Consider the following 16,080-nt stretch of genomic DNA (forward strand, 5'->3'; position numbering starts at 1 on the left):
CAGCTTTAAAATAGACACCTTGTGCTAAAAGACAAATGTTTTTGGCTTCCCACACGCAGTCTGAATTACATCATTTATAACCCGTAGGAGGCTATCGTGGTTTCCTCAGGGGAGGATCAGCTGTTACTTTTTCATAACTGAAAAAAATGCTGGATTCTTTTGATTTATTTTTTTTTTTTCCCAGGGGAATATTTTCAGGATTGATTTTTGTCAGTCTGTTGGAGTGGATCGTTATTGGTTACATAAATCTTCCAGGTTTAGTACACCCAACCACATTCTCATCTCATCAATGGCAGCTCAGAATAAGAGAACTGAAGTTAGCAGAGGTCTGATTGAAACCAGCCTCCTGTGCTTAGATGGCTTTTTTCCATCTTCTGAACAGGAATGCTATTTTTGAGTACTATCATAAAGTACAGATTTTCGTATAGGGGCCCATAATAGAAGTCCTGTTCTAAAACACTTCCCTTGTTCATTGAGCAAGGTTGCCTGTCCTCATAGTGCTGTTCCTGTCTTTCCTAAAATTGCTGAGAACTGCTCAGACTTGCTTCTGAGGCTGGAACAGAACTCGAAGTAGGATGCTGGATGCCAATTCAACCAAAACTGCTGTTTCTTAGCCTGGAAAAAGTTAGCTGTAGCCTTGGAGCAAAACAGTAGATTTGCTCTTGTGTATCAAGTTAATGCCCCTTTGAACGTGTCTACACAAAACGGCCCTTTTTGAGTGTGTGTGTGTGCTCTGACTCTTGCATGACTTGTTTCCAGGATGACCAACCCACTAATGGCAGATGTCCATAGTAAAAAGATGCTTTCATTCTGTTTATGAGAATGAAAAACTCTTCTACTGAGACTTTACAGATGTTCTCAGGGCACAATAGCAGATAGTTGTTTGCATTGGTTTATGCTTGGTATCCTGTGTCAGGAGAGGCTCCTTGCTCATTTCAGACCTTGGCCTTGTTGTTTTATTTTTGATGCTTTCATATCATAAGACACTATTGTGTGTATAGTGGATGGCTAAGCTTATTCTGAGTTATAAAAGAAAAGGTGTACAGTGTAGACTAAGAAAATAATGAACCATACAGAAGCAGAAGGCTAGACTGATTTTTCCAAACTCTCAAGGCTTATTCTTGAGGGGGGAAAGGGGGTTTATGCTGAAAAGCTCCCTTTTCTGGAAAGAAAATGAATTATCCTTCCTTAGAAAGGTAGTTTATGGCTACTGATCTAAAGTGATAGTGCAGTTTGAATGCCTGTCAGCTGCATCACCATACCTTCCCTGAGCATCTCTAGTGCAGGATGTGAGCTGTAAACAGAAACTGGCTAATCTCAAAAGTGGAGCATAAAACCTGCTGATCTTAAAATTGCAAGAATGTGTCTGAAGGAAACATGAGCTTGTTTTTAACTAGAAACTGGAAGAAGTATGAAAACTATGGTTGATAAACACATGCTCTTTCACCTAGTGATCACTTCAGTAAAAACTATTTCAATACAAGTTTACAAAAAGATTGATAGGAAAAACAGTGAAAGGGGAATAACTTTCCAGTGGTGATTTAATCATCACGTAGAAGAAAGTGATTTCTCAACCTCAGCTTTCAGAAACACAGTGATGCAAAGGAGCTGATTCCTTGTTGCTCACACCAGTGGAAATCAGTAACAACATTGATATTGTTTGTGAAACCTGACAACCTGGACTTGATGAGAACTCAAACAAGAAGTCAGTCTGCTGGGAATTACTTTTGGGCTTGGTAAATCTCAGGAGGATAAGGACAAAATTGTATTTCACTGGTGATGGAGTTACTCAAAATTTATGTCTAACTGGTCAAAAGTGCACCTAAAGGGCATATTTCAGTTACTTGATAAAATTGTGTTGGACGTCCTAAAATTAACTGTGTTCCTACAATAATTTAGGTTGGGAGGTTGTCTGGTTCAGTCCCTGAACTCAGAGTGGGACTGGACTGTTTTAGATCAGGCTGTTCAGGGCCAGATGCAGCTGAGGTTGATCTCCAAGGATGGAGATCTCACAGCCTCTCTGGATTGTTTCCCCCTCCCCCCCCAATAGCTAATCAGGATTTTCTGGGTTGTAGCTTGTTTGTTGCCTCTTGTTCTGTCACTGCATACCTAGATTCTACTTCATCTGTATCCCCCCTGATTTAACACAGAATTGCTGAGGGAAGAGCTGGATGTGAGAATTGCAAGGATAGTGAATGGAGAACAGCAAATAGCAAAATGTATAAAGATAAAAACAGTAATAGACAAGATGCCTTGTGCTTTATTTCTAAAAGCCAAAAAAATCCAGACTTTAAAATATGTAGAGACAGAACGTAAAGAAGATAACGTTATAAAAATGGAGGGGAAAATTCCTGGTTTTGCATCTGAATCAGCATATTTTTATTTTAATGTACTCACTGACAGAGGACTTCTTTCTATACTGTGAAAGTGGTTTTTTATGCAGTATTTTAGAAAAGGGCTAGTCTGGCACTAGCTACAGTTGCTAGCAGCCTATAATGCTTGCTCTGTGTTTAGAAAATGACGGTAATTTATTACAAAGAGACTTTTATTCTAGTATTTTTAGCTCACAGCCGAGTGTTTAATGAGTCTCTGCTTGGGCTCATTGAATTTATGTTCTCCCCTCCCCCTGCCCCATTTTAACCATTAAGATGCTGCTGTTCCTGCTGCAATTCCAAAAGCTGTACTTGGTCTACTGAATAGCAAAGTTATTCACAAGGTGCTCTGCCTTCCTGCAAACAAGACCTGAAGACTTGCTGTCGAAGCCACCAAAGCCTGGTTGTATGTGAGTCTCCTGATCAGAAAAGGCAGCTGAGTGGTTGAGGATGGCTGGTAAACTAAAGCTGATAGTTCAAAACCAACCCAAATTCAGCCTGTCACCCACTGAAAATGATGTGTTCAGTGAAAGTGGGCTCTTAAACTCATGTACTCCAAAGGTCTTTCCAGGGCATAGTCTGGGTTCAGACTGGGGCTTGCATGAGACAGGAGAGACTAGAATTATATGGCTTTTCCTTCTACTTGAATGTAGTCAGAAATCTGTGGCTTGCTTCCTTCTGTCTTTGCCTTCTGTGACTTTAGTGAGTACTGGAGAACAGGAAGGCTTGTAAGAAACTAGATTTACATTCCTCAAACAAATACTTTTCTCTGCTTAGTTGTTATCTCTTTCCAGTCTTTCAAAACAGTTTCGCATGATAGTATTGAGCAAGTTGCCCTCAGTGAGCTTTTTCCTGCCTCCAGAGGAGCCAGTGTTAAGAATAAAAAGGTACTACTTGTTCATGAGTTCTTTCTGGTCCAGTTTCCTATTTTTGAGACTGAAGGATTTTAACTGGTACCCATTGTGGTTTTGTGCTAACTGCAAACAGTTGTGCTCGACTCTTAACCGTGCAAGTTGCATTACTCAAAATCTTTTCAAATCTGTAGTACAGGACTGTGCACAGGTAGGGGTTTTCGGGCTTTGGCCTCTTCTCTTTGGCAGAAGCAGAGGTCTTGACATGAAAAGTTTGCTGCTGCCAGTTCTGTGATTTTGGAAGAACGTTGGATGAGATGGGATCTTGTAATCGACGCCTTGTTCCTCATCAGCATTGAAGGTGTTTGGAGGAGTTCAGAGCGGTTTGTTGTTCAGAGCCTGCTCCATTGAAGCATCTTCCAGTGATGTTCGGAAATGCTGCTGCAAAAAGCAAAATTGTAACTTGCATGTATTTTGTTCAAGCAGTTGGTTCCTTAGTTGTCACTTCAGGGCCAAGTTGTCTTTTTAACATATTTAATTAGCCTTTCCTAACACTTCGAGGAAGTCTCCTGTAGTGTTCTAGGAATAAAAACTGATCAGGTTATACTAAAAGAGAAGATCCATTATATATATTAGTCAATCCTTCCTCTCAAAAGCATTGCTCCCTGTAACTTCTTTACTCTGATTTAAACGATCCATAAGCCTGCTCTGTTTCAGGAGTGGAAATGTTATCCCATGGCTAGATTAGACTCCTCTCTAGTGGGACAGCACTTGAGTTTTATTTGCAGACAACAAATTTCCCTTGGACTAGTCGTCAGGATCTCATTGGGAGGATATACTTGTTCTTTGTTATTTCTGTGAACAAGAAAAAGTTTCCTTTTGGGTACCAGGCAGATCACACTGGGTGAGAAGTAGTGTGTATGTTGGGCTGATTATTTTTTTTCAGGAGTGCTGAATTTTGTATGTGCTTGAGTTGAAGTAATCTGGAGGTGTTAGTAGTTGTGAAAGTGGTGTGTGCAGCTCATAAAGGTTCTGAGATGTATTTTTAAAAAAATCAGAGTTCTAACATTCAAGCCAGGCTTTTGAAAATGGATGAGCAAGCTGTGTTTTTAGTGATAGCTCCAGATTTCTCTCGAACCTTCCTTGAATCTAATAAGAAGTGGATTTCTATCATATGTACAAAGTAAACTTGGCTGGATTTCTTTAAGTGTAAAACAAAAGAAAATGTTTTAAGGAGGAGCTGAGTGTTAGACATTGGGCACTTTTCCTTATACTAAGATTTTCTGTATAATTTCTTGTATTGCTGAAGTCTATCCCTGAGCACTGTTGACCCTGTTTATCATTTTTTTTGAGTTATCTCTTAAGAGGAGGTTTCTGGCCATTTGCTCAGGTAACGCTTTAGAGTCTCCTTTAGCTGTCCATGTGTTATTTTAATGAGACTCGGAGGCTGATTCACACTGGGAGATGTATTTTTTAGCTTTCTGTGAAACTGTTCATTTGGATAAACAGAGGAAGAGGAGAAGCTACACCAAACCTGTTCTTGTATTAATAGCTAAAGTTATTTTTAATGCTTGCCTTCCCACCTTCTCTGAGTGAAAGGATTTTAGCACTTTATCAAACACTGCAATGTTGGGGTTATACTATTTAAATCTTTGGTTACTGTGTCATGGTATTTACTAGTCCTATGCTATTTCCTAATAGGCAGTGCTCCAGATTTCATAGCAGTATTTCTTGTGAGTTCTTAAATGTCAATGCAAAGGACAACTGTTGACCAAGATGAAATTAGTTTTATGTGGAGAAGACTGAATTGCAGGGGAGAGCCTGCTGAGGAGATCAATATTCAAGTAGAAAATAGGTTAATCATGTGGGGAGGAGATGAAAACATGAGTTGTTTTTAAGATGATAATCATACAAGCAACTATAATGTGAGATTTTAAAATAAGAAATGCTGAAGTTGATAGTAAAAATACTTCATAGAAAATATATCCTTATTTTTGCATACAGGTAAAGCATGAAGATTTATCCTCACTTCTTGAGAAGGAGAAATACTTCAGACAGGAGATGTGGCTAGAGAACTGAGCACTATAGAACAATAAGATCAATACAGTTCAGTACTGTCAGTAAACCAGCCCTGAGGTGTCTTTGTAGGCACATGGTTTCAGAGAATTGCTGGTGTGGTGCTTCAAGGTGGGGTGTGATGTCAGGGGGCAAGGAGGACTCTAGAAGACATGAACATGAAAACTGTGAACAGTTAATGTTGGGGGGCTCCTCTTATCAAATGGGGCAATCCCCACTTCGATGTGTTGCGATTACTGGCGAGATAAAGGCTTAAGGTCTCGTTTTCATATGATAAGTTTGCTTTAAATTCGTTATCTTAGAATTTTAAATGCAAACCCTACAGCAGTAAGTACCTTCACAATCCCAGTGGAGTTACTGCTAAACTCGGATCAGCAATCTAGAAATGCCTTGGAGCAAACTCTACTGCTTTGCTCCCTCCTGTGCTGCTGTTCCTGTGGGACAGATGGGGACTCTTGCATCAGTATAAGGCACTTTCAGCACCAGCAAAGTGATGGGTCCCAAAGGTTTGAACCAGGACAGCTGCCCAGTGAAAATGCACAGTGCTTCCTATGCAACAAAAATATATTGGTGTAAGTGTTGTGTAGATGGGGCACAGACACTTCACGGGAATGTTGTGCCAGTCAGGTTTATTGCAGTGCACTTGCACATATGGCAGTGGGTCAGGATACAGCTGTGATAATGTTACACATGTGCTAGCCACAGAAACAGTCTGCAGTTAACTTTGTGTCAAGCACTATGAAATCTACAGTACTCATACTTGAAAACAAAGGAGAAAAGATTTGGAAAATAATGCGAAATTAAAGGAGGAATCCTCCTGGTTGTGTTCTGCAGGCATCACAGCAAACATCTGTAGAACAGTGAGACGTCTTTGTATTTGTGTGAAGCCCTCACAAGTATGTGGAATAGCATGAAGGAGCAAACCGAGTTCTTAGGGAGCACTGTGAGTGGATTGCAGGTGGCAATCAGTATGTCCATGCTGGATGAGAAGTTGGTAGATTGAGAACACATGTTGAAGGCCAAGCTTCTCAGTGAAGGAGCAAAGAGGACTGGGAGAGGGCGTAGAGATAAGGTCAGTAGTGGGATCTTTGCATCAGCTTCTGAACAAATACGAGCAAGATGTCAAGCACTGCCACGTCCTTTTCTCTGTTCTTACGACATAAGTTGGTGGTAGATAGAATCTGCATGATGGTGTCTTTTTGCTAATAACTATGGTCTAGTTAAGGTAGAAGAAAATGGAGATACAGCACTGTAGTTGTGATCAAAGTTGATGACAGGATTCAAGAAATGCTGTGTGTGTCAAAAAGTATATTTGCACGGAAGGCAGGATGTTAACCATCAGTACTAAAAAAGATGAGTAACTTTTTGAGTTGGTGTGAAAACTTACCTGGAAGGAAGGAAATGTTCTTATTTCTATTAAAGCTTCAAACAGGCTGGTGTCAGCTTTATTCTTTATCGACCAAGTGCTCAGCTGGGTAGGCTTTCTCTAGAGGAAGGTCAGAGATGTGCTGGATAGGTCAGGAGTGTCTGGAAATGCTCCTAATGAGAAGCTGCAAAATATAATAGTATGAACTGTTCCTCAAAGCAGAAATCTGAGGGAAAAAATGCACTTCAAGACTGTTTTCATTAAGAACTATGTGGAATTCCCTCAGGAAATTTCCTTCAAACATGTTTATGTGACTTCTGTCTCTTGGTTAAACATGAGATCATGTTGCACACCCTACACTTGTATGGTAGACTCAATATCAAATTGTCAAACAACTTCCTTCCGTCTGCAAATCCAGAACCTTCTTGGAAAGCTCTGAATCAGACACTTTCCATGAAAGCTTCTACCTCTGGCTAATGGACTGGTCTTGCTTTGTAATTTTTTTTCTTTACATTTAGTGCTTATCTGGCTCTACTTCTTAATAGCTGAACAAAATATAGTAAATGAAGCTATGTACCATTTATTCTAAAAGCTAGCAGGAAGGAAAAGCGGTGTGGGTGTTTCAAGGCCATAGTGGAATTTTCTGAGTGCATTTTTTTGTGACCTCCTAGTTCTTCAAGGCAATTCAACCTTAATTCATGTGGGTTTATATAAATGTTTTTTTAAATTATTTCAGCCCAAACCAAAATATGGAAAACACAAAATATTGTACCTACTGTACCAGATAGGCATGCAAGTTTGTGTAATTGATGGATTTGAGTACTTTCTCTGACATTTAAATTTGTTTTTGTTTTTCCAGGAAATAATGAAAAAAGTGTGCCACAACTCTTGATCAGAGACCTGAAATTTGAGAAGAAGTCATTAGCTAAGCTCATGTTTTCTCCTGATCAAGAAAATCATCCATCAAAAGCACCAGTCAAATATGGTGAATTGATTGTATTAGGGTAAGTGTTTGAGTGTGAAAGTCTGAGGGTTTTCTCATGGGTTACATTGGAGTCTTGGAGGACAGCGTATCTAAGGGGTTTATTTCAATCAAAATTCTCTAAAATACTGTCTCTCCACCAGGGTTGGTGAATATTTAGAATGTTTCATTTACAGCATGAACACACCGTTTATAGGTAAAGCCCCAGAAAGGCAGATAATCTTCCTTGGTTTCATGTTTGGAACCCAAGACTCACTGGCTTGTCGATAGCAGGTTTGAGATTCAGCTGGGTAGCATTCCTTGCCCTACAAGCTTTGTGTGTCTGTGCTGTGATTCTGTGGGCATGTTTCAATATATTGTGTTCATCGATTCTTGGATTTAAGTGTGATTAATTAAAAATCTGTGATTAGTAACACTGTACTAATTAAGGATACTTTGTACTTAGAATGAAAGGTCTTGTGGGCCTGTATCTCATGAGGAGCTAAGCAATACAGGAAGATGGACTGTTCTTGTTCTGTGCTTTTTGGTAGGTACAATGGGTCTCTCCCAAATGGAGATAGAGGAAGAAGAAAAAGTAGGTTTGCTTTATTTAAAAGACCCAAGGCAAATGGGGTGAAACCTAGCACTGTGCACATTGCCTGTACCCCTCAAGCAGCAAAGGTAAGCTCCATTTCTCTAGTTAAATCTGATTTCTCCTAGTGCTGTAATAAAGAGCTCCATCAAGTCGGAGCTGTTATGAAACAGTGTAAAAAGTATGAAGTTGTGGCTGTGAAAAGAATGGTTCATATTTATCCAAGGTTTTTTGGTACCTGTCAGGGTTGGCAAGAAACAGTTCAGCAAGGCAGATCTGGTGCCTAGTCCCTGCTGTGGCTAGAAGAAAAATAATTATTTTTGAAACATGAATGTTCCGGGCACAGACTGGTCATGTAAAACTTTGTATTTTGTTTTCCTTCCAAACTCACTACAGACATCTGTTCTAGACTTTGTGGTTTTGGGCTAACTTTGCTTCACTAAAGCTGAATTTTAAATGATTCTTTACCAAAGCTCCACGTGCATTTGCTGCTCCATACAATGGGTAGGAGTTCCCCAGGGATGGGGCCAGGTGGGTTTTGCAGGACGTGGTTCATAGAGCTTATAATCAGTAGCAATAAAGAAGCACTAAAGGAGGGGCTTAGGTCCTGATATTGAATTGTTTGTCATGTCAAAACTACATTATAGCTAAGGTATTAACCATGCAATATTTTTGTATTGTGGCTATTCAAGTGTGTGTGCAATTATGTTCAAAAACTAATTGAGCATTTCTACTAAAACAGTGGAATTTGAGGAGGTTTGGTGGTTGGTTAGAAATTGCCAGTGACAAGATCAGGCCCTTAAACAAATACTGTAGTGTTGAGTGTTTGACTCTCTGAATACCTTGATACATAAAAATATGGATCCCTAAATTCAGGAAATTGCCATGAAGTTTTCTGAAATCAAAAGCATTTTTCTAACCCAAGTTCTTTTAGTAGAATTACATTCATAGGAGATCTGTGAAAAGAACACTTATTTTTGCAAAGTCTTCATGGTCTTCAAGTGCTGTTTAGATGCACTTCTGAATAGTCTTTGCTCAGTTCCTACTAGGGAGTTGCAGAATGAACATTCAGACTAACAAACTGAAACCTAGATTACTTTGCTACAACTTCTGCAACCTGTGCTGAGTTGCTCCATTTTACCCTATTTACCACCACTTTTTAGTCTATATATGTTATCAGTCATCACTGATTTTAGTATGAGCTTGGGTCCTGTTTTTAGAATGAAGTCCCTAAGTTTCAGTCCTCACTTTGCTGTTGGACAGGTTGAGGCTGAGATGGCCACGAAGGTGTTACATTCAGTTTTAGCCTTTGCATTTGGTTGTTTTGTTCTTTTGTGTTAAGGCCAACATTGCCTTAACACAAAACATGACTAATAATATGCCCTGGTTAAGTGTATTTTGTTGCAGCATGTGGTGAAGAGACCAGTTTGGTCTGTTGCTGAATCAGTCCTGCAGCTTTTTTTCAATAGTCAGGACAGGGTTTTGTGAAGTTTAACTACAGGTATGTTACTAACAACCATCTGCAATAATTAGCAGAATAGGAGCCTGATTTTTTTATATAGATATAGATGTATATGTAGTCTACTTTGTTGCTGTATATTGAAGAGTCATTGTGCACTGGTTCAATAATATTTGGCATTTTTCCATAGGCAATCAGTAATAAGGACCAACACAGCATATCTTACACTTTGTCTCGGGCCCAGACAGTAGTGGTTGAATATACACATGACAGCAACACAGATATGTTCCAGGTATGTGAAGTAAACATGTAAGTGTATTCTCACTTCTGGTGGGCTTCTAACAAGGCATCCTCTCTGCAGGCTTTTTTCCCTCAGACCTAAAAGTTCACATGTGTCAAGTTTCTACATTTTTACTCTTCAGAACAATTTAATTCTGTTTGTTCCCAAGGCCATCCTATGAACAAGACTGTGTCTGTGCATCTCTCTTAGACTTGGGCAAAGGTGAAAGCTGGGGGGGGTGGTGTGACTAATGCACAGGATTATGGTTTTGCCTTTGATTGCTGGTTGGCAAGTCCTGTAACCTGTCTCCTAGTCCCTCTCTGCTAAATGAAGAATAAAGTGCTCAGTTCTCTTTAAGCACTTGGAACTTTGCTTCTGGAATTTACAAAGGGATTTGGGATCAGCTAGTTGGAGACAGGGTAGAAGAAATACAGTGTGGAAACACAGGAAAGCTTCTAGCACAACTAATATGAAAAATACCCTGAACTTCTTTAAGCAAACCCAGAAATGTCTAAAGTGCTGGGAGGTGTGGAGAGAGGAGCCTCAATGGCAGTTCAGAGCAACTTTGCTGCAGTTCCTGTGTGTCTGAGAAGGGACCACAAACACATTTGCAGCTGTGGTGTGCACTCATATCTTATAATTGTTTCCTGTTTTTCTCAGAAGGAAGGGGTTTGTTTTGGTTTTTTTTTTTTTTTAATGTGTGCTTTGTTCTTTCTGATTCCCAGACTGATCTTGCATTGATTTCCCCCCTGCCCCCCGTTACTGTCAGTAATTTATGGCAAGGAGTTTTGCTGTCACAGCATTTAGCTGTGACGCCACTGCAAGATCTAAGGAGGTGGGAGGTGTTGGGAAGTGGTGGAGGAAGCTGCTCTGCAACTGCAAATACTTACAACAGAGCAAAAGGACTGTAATGAACTCACTGCAGCATAAGCTATTGTTTGTGTGAGTGTTCTCTCTTCAGGCATGCTGTGGCATGCGTGCTGCTCTGAAATTGCCCCTAGCAATCCCCACGTACTGATGGGTTATCCTGCCTAAGAAGCAATAGAAAAATACATTCTGACAAAGCAGTTTTGGTCTCATGAAAGCTCTCCAGCCTTCACCAAAAAAAGCACATCAAGCTTTTGGGTTGTCCTGCTCAGCAGTTAATCAGTCTTAATATAACCAGCTATTTTCACGGAGCCTGAGAGCTTTGGCAGTGAGTGAGTAGTAGTGTATAAGAGCTTTAAACCCAGCTAAGTGAATGTTTGGGAGAGGGATATTACTTCTCTTCTTAGTTTGTAAAGAAAAGGACAAGGTGATTTGACTGGAAAAGCAGCGATACCCGTACAGATACTCAGTACAGTTGTGTGGGACTGCAAAACTCTCTGAAAAGAAGCCAGCTTCCAGAAAAATCTGATTGTTGTCAGATGTTGAATTCTTGTGTTCTGTGAGTGTTTTCATAACCCCTCTCTACCACAAGCACCTTGTACCTGGTCTTTAACAAAAGTTTTGTTGCTTCTCAGTGCCCCACCAGAGCCTGAAGAGACAGCTCACATTATCTAATTTTCCTACATCTACACCTCCACTAGTCTGGCATTGTTCAGAATATTGCAGGCATGCAAAGTGACTGAATGTCACTTTTCTTCCCTCTAACTGCTGTTTCCTCGCTGTTTGGTGCTGCTGCAGCTCGTCCACCTGACCCAAGTGTAACCTCTCTGATGAGAAGGCCTTCAGTGGGAAATCATCTCAGAATTTACTTAATTACATCATTTTACTTCCCCTTCCTTTAGTTGGCCATACCCAGCTTTCAAAATAACTGTGATCACTTGAAGGCAGAATAATTCATTAATTCAGATTAGGCTTTAGAGGGGTGGAGGGGAATGCTTTAAACTATAACATCATGATTTTTATATTATCACAAGTGCTTCGAATTTGAATATTCCCAGACCCAAAGACAAACTTCTGACCATTTGTTTTTTTTTTAATCTCTTTCCAGATCGGTCGGTCAACGGAGAGCCCTATAGACTTTGTAGTAACAGATACAGTTCCTGGAAGTCAGAGTAATTCAGATACACAGTCTGTGCAGAGCACTATATCAAGGTTTGCCTGCAGAATCATATGTGAACGTAACCCTCCTTTCACAGCAAGAATATATGCTGCAGGATTTGACTCCTCGAAAAACATTTTTCTTGGGGTAAGGAGACTTTTTTTTCTCCCCCAGAAGTTCAGTTCAGGCTTATTTTAAAATTAATTCATAGCTCTGCTTCAGACAAATTAAAGTTCTCATTGATGTAATTTGTTCTAGGAGAAAGCTGCGAAGTGGAAGACATCAGATGGGCAAATGGATGGACTAACAACGAATGGGGTTCTTGTTATGCATCCTCGTAATGGATTCACAGAGGACTCCAAGCCAGGGGTGTGGAGAGAGATCTCTGTGTGTGGGAATGTGTTCAGCCTCCGTGAAACCAGATCGGCTCAGCAGAGGGGAAAAATGGTGAGAGCAGTGACCAGTGTTTTATGCAACCTGTTCAAAATGGATACAGCCATAAGTGGTAAAGTTTGGGCATAGAGCTGGAATCTGCTGTAATTCAGTGTAGTTGTCATCTCTGCAGTTAGTTACACTGACTTCTGTGTGTCTTGTCTTCATGCACAAAGATGTCTTGCTCAACCTGAATTACTGAGTTTATCTGCAAACTAGTACTTCATTGCACATCTAGACTGCTCTTCTAAATTGAGTTGCTGATCTACTGTGTACTTCTGCAAACTGTCCTAGTCCTGTGCACATTTTAAAGAGTATTTTTCTCATTCTACCTCTTGAGTGTATGCTTTGAAGGTTTTCCTACTTCTCCTTTTTTATAGAATAATAAAGAATAATTATGATTTTGTTGGATATTAATTCCCACCTTTGCAGTCTGAGTTTTCCCCTTCTTCTTGTATACAAAGCTTTGGTGATATTTCAGGAGATAATTGGTTTTGGGATCTCTCAGCAAAAAGAAATGCTACACTGAACACTTTCAGTGAAGTATTTATCTTGGAGCACTAACAGGTGACTTTCTGAAGGAAGGGAAGGCCATGTGTAAAGGTGTGTTTGAAGAAAACAGTCTAAAATATGATGGAGGACTGGAGAAGGCTTGTGCCATTCCTCAATTGAAGTAGCATAGTTGGGAGTGCTTGAGGTAGGGATGGGGTTGAGAGAAGTTGAGATTGGAGAGGAACTTTTCATGACTTAACGCGGTCTATTTTAATGCACACACTGATTTCTTAAGATGTTGGGGTGGAAGTTCTTTTCAGGAAAAAAAAAAAAAAGAGGGTAGAGAGAAGCTGATACTGGGCTCTCCATGGGCATCTTATGTAGACAGTCAGGAACTGCTCGAAACTTTGTCTGGATCTGTGTTACGGAAGTGCACGATGTTCCTCTTCAGGCACCCTTAGGTGACACCTCTCTTTGTCTCTGTCCGCCACAAGGTTGAGAACGAAACGAACCAGCTCCAGGATGGGTCTCTGATCGACCTGTGCGGGGCGACGCTGCTGTGGCGCACGGCGGAGGGGCTGTCCCGCACCCCCACCGTCAAGCACCTGGAGGCCCTGCGGCAGGAGATCAACGCGGCCAGGCCCCAGTGCCCCGTGGGCTTCAACACCTTGGCCTTCCCCAGCATGAAGAGGAAAGATGTGGTAGACGAAAAGCAGCCGTGGGTGTACCTGAACTGTGGCCACGTGCACGGCTACCACAACTGGGGAAACAAGGAGGAGAGGGACGGCAAGGACCGCGAGTGCCCCATGTGCCGCTCCGTCGGCCCCTACGTGCCGCTGTGGCTCGGGTGCGAGGCGGGGTTTTATGTGGACGCCGGACCTCCAACTCACGCCTTCAGCCCGTGCGGACACGTGTGCTCGGAAAAGACAACTGCATATTGGTCCCAAATCCCTCTCCCTCACGGTACTCACACTTTCCACGCAGCCTGTCCCTTCTGTGCCCATCAGCTGGCTGGTGAGCAGGGCTACATCAGACTCATTTTCCAAGGACCTCTTGACTAACACAGGTGTTACCAAGGACTGCAGTAAACTGATAAGCTAAGCGATTCTGATTTTTAAACCAACTCTTTTTTCATATTCTCTGGGCTTTGCTGGTTTGCATTAAGATGAAGAATTTTTTGTTTTTTTTTTTTTTTTGTTACAACAGCTAAATCCCTCTCTGTTGAGAAAAGTCTGGAAATAGAAGAAATTGGGGGGAGAAGGGGGAGAACTCCTGCTTTTTTTAGTTAATAACTACTTCTGAAGAGGTGAAGGAAGTGTTGTAAGAGTGAACTTCGATGCCTTCCGTTTAATGGTTTTGAATCACATGCCCACAAGTGTTTGAAAGTTGTTTCATTCTTTTTGTATATGGAGGGTAAAAAGTTCAAAGAACATTAGTTTACAGCTTGGATGCAAACATTGTAAAATATAACATGTATATTAACTCTTTTCTATTTATCTTTATTATTGAACATACGTAGAATGTTTAGAGAGTAGCATGGTCATGGTGTGTTACATCTGGCAGTTGGATGTGTAGAGTAGTTCTGGATGGAGAAGAACGTGAGATGGAAATGGTAGAAAAATCTTTTAATCTAAAATAATGAGTTCTTAGAATAGTTAAAATGCTTTTTAAACAAAGCTAATGCAAATTATGATGGCATAAAGTTGTACTTTAACCGTGTCGAAAGGTAGCGAAGAAGGACTTCTTAAAATGTCTTTTTGGTAGGACTGTACTCAAGATCTGGCTATGAGGAGAATATTTACCAGACTCTTTGAATATGCAACTTAGTCTAGATTAAGGATTTTTTTCTCCCTTCACGCTAACACTTCTCTTTATTTAGCATTAGTGACATTTGTGAGGGTTTTTCCAATGTTAAAATGAACAGACCTGAAAGATGAGGCTTGTTCTGTTCCTTGCTGTTTGGGGTGGGGGTGAGGGGAGAGGCAGAGGCACTCGGGCACAAGTGTGGGGAGTAACTTGTGACTTGGCCACATCCCAGCTTGGGAGGGGTTTGTCAGGTGGATGCTCTGCCTTCCACCCTCAGACTGGTACATGGGGGCTTTTACCAAGTGCAGATGCTCATCAAGGCCACAGCTGGAACACAGGTGGAGCCTGGTACCCAGGGGATGTGTGCCCATGTCCCAGCATCCTTGGGCAGCTGGTCACAATTGTCTGTTGTCGGAGGGAGCTGGGGCTGGGCTGGGCTCAGACCCCTCAGTGTGGGATGCTGTGCTTGGGCTCTGGTTAACTGGTCTCTCTCTGCTCTCCCCTCTCTCCCCTTCCATTCCCTCCATATCCACCAGAAAAGACCAGTGCACTACATGCAGCTTTGCTGCTGACCCACTGTGCTTCAAGGCAAACACACAACCTGACCTTTTTAGGGTTGATTTGAGCTTTTTCGGCCAGCTTCGTACTTTTTTTTTTTTCCAAAATATGTACTGTATAATTAATTGACAGTAGCAAATTTCTGTACTTTATAGCATAGCTTTCATTTTTCTTTTGAAGCTGTTCTAAAATTTTCTTGGTTTAAAGAGACCTGTGTTGCTTAGATGTCATAAATTACTTACTTTGACTGTCAATTATTTCTCCATTTTTAAAAAGAAATTATATATATTGTTTGGTTCACTCAGGAAATGCATGTGTCAGGAAACCTGTACTATAAGTTCAGTTAGCTGTCATGTACAAGTAACTGTTGTTACTCCCTTTCCATAGAAATATAACTGATTTTGACATTTTCCAGATTATATGCATTAAGTAATGAAACTTATGCAGCAAGAAATCCCTGTATTGTAGTTGTTCTAATCATCTTATTCAAACTATAGTATACTGTAGTTTTAATTTTTATTTGCAAATTAATTTATTCAAACTACATGAGTAAACACTTTTCAAAAATAGAAATTTGGGATTGTCTGTGGCTTTGTTTCCAAGAGATGGGGATGGCCCTTCTTTTGTCACCTAAGGTGTCTGTACTGTGCATGTGGGTTAAGAGCACAGAAAAGCAGCAGCTGTAAAGACTTTGCACATTTTCCTGGTCATGGGTTTGAATGGTTCCTGTCAGATGTGACCTCTTAACATATTTTATATTTAGCTGTGTGTTAACAAAGGTGAGAGTGTTGTTTAAAAGACACAGTTAA

General features: G+C 40.7%; 1 protein-coding gene across 3 annotated transcripts in view; it reads left to right on the top strand.

The window, feature by feature from the left end:
* Nucleotides 1–15,844, top strand: part of PELI1 (pellino E3 ubiquitin protein ligase 1) — a 43,483-nt gene extending 27,639 nt beyond the window's left edge. For all 3 annotated transcript variants that reach the window (XM_064647653.1, XM_064647652.1, XM_064647651.1), the window contains exons 2-7: nt 7,525–7,669; nt 8,178–8,307; nt 9,868–9,969; nt 11,933–12,130; nt 12,242–12,430; nt 13,402–15,844. In XM_064647653.1, coding sequence (XP_064503723.1) covers nt 7,599–7,669; nt 8,178–8,307; nt 9,868–9,969; nt 11,933–12,130; nt 12,242–12,430; nt 13,402–13,968 — 1,257 coding nt within the window. In that variant the 5' untranslated portion in view covers nt 7,525–7,598 and the 3' untranslated portion in view covers nt 13,969–15,844. The remainder of the gene's footprint in view (nt 1–7,524; nt 7,670–8,177; nt 8,308–9,867; nt 9,970–11,932; nt 12,131–12,241; nt 12,431–13,401) is intronic.
* The last annotated feature ends 236 nt before the right edge of the window (nt 15,845–16,080 follow it).

The sequence above is a fragment of the Pseudopipra pipra genome, chromosome 3 (genome assembly GCF_036250125.1).
Source record: "Pseudopipra pipra isolate bDixPip1 chromosome 3, bDixPip1.hap1, whole genome shotgun sequence".
Classification (NCBI taxonomy): Eukaryota; Metazoa; Chordata; class Aves; order Passeriformes; family Pipridae; genus Pseudopipra; species Pseudopipra pipra.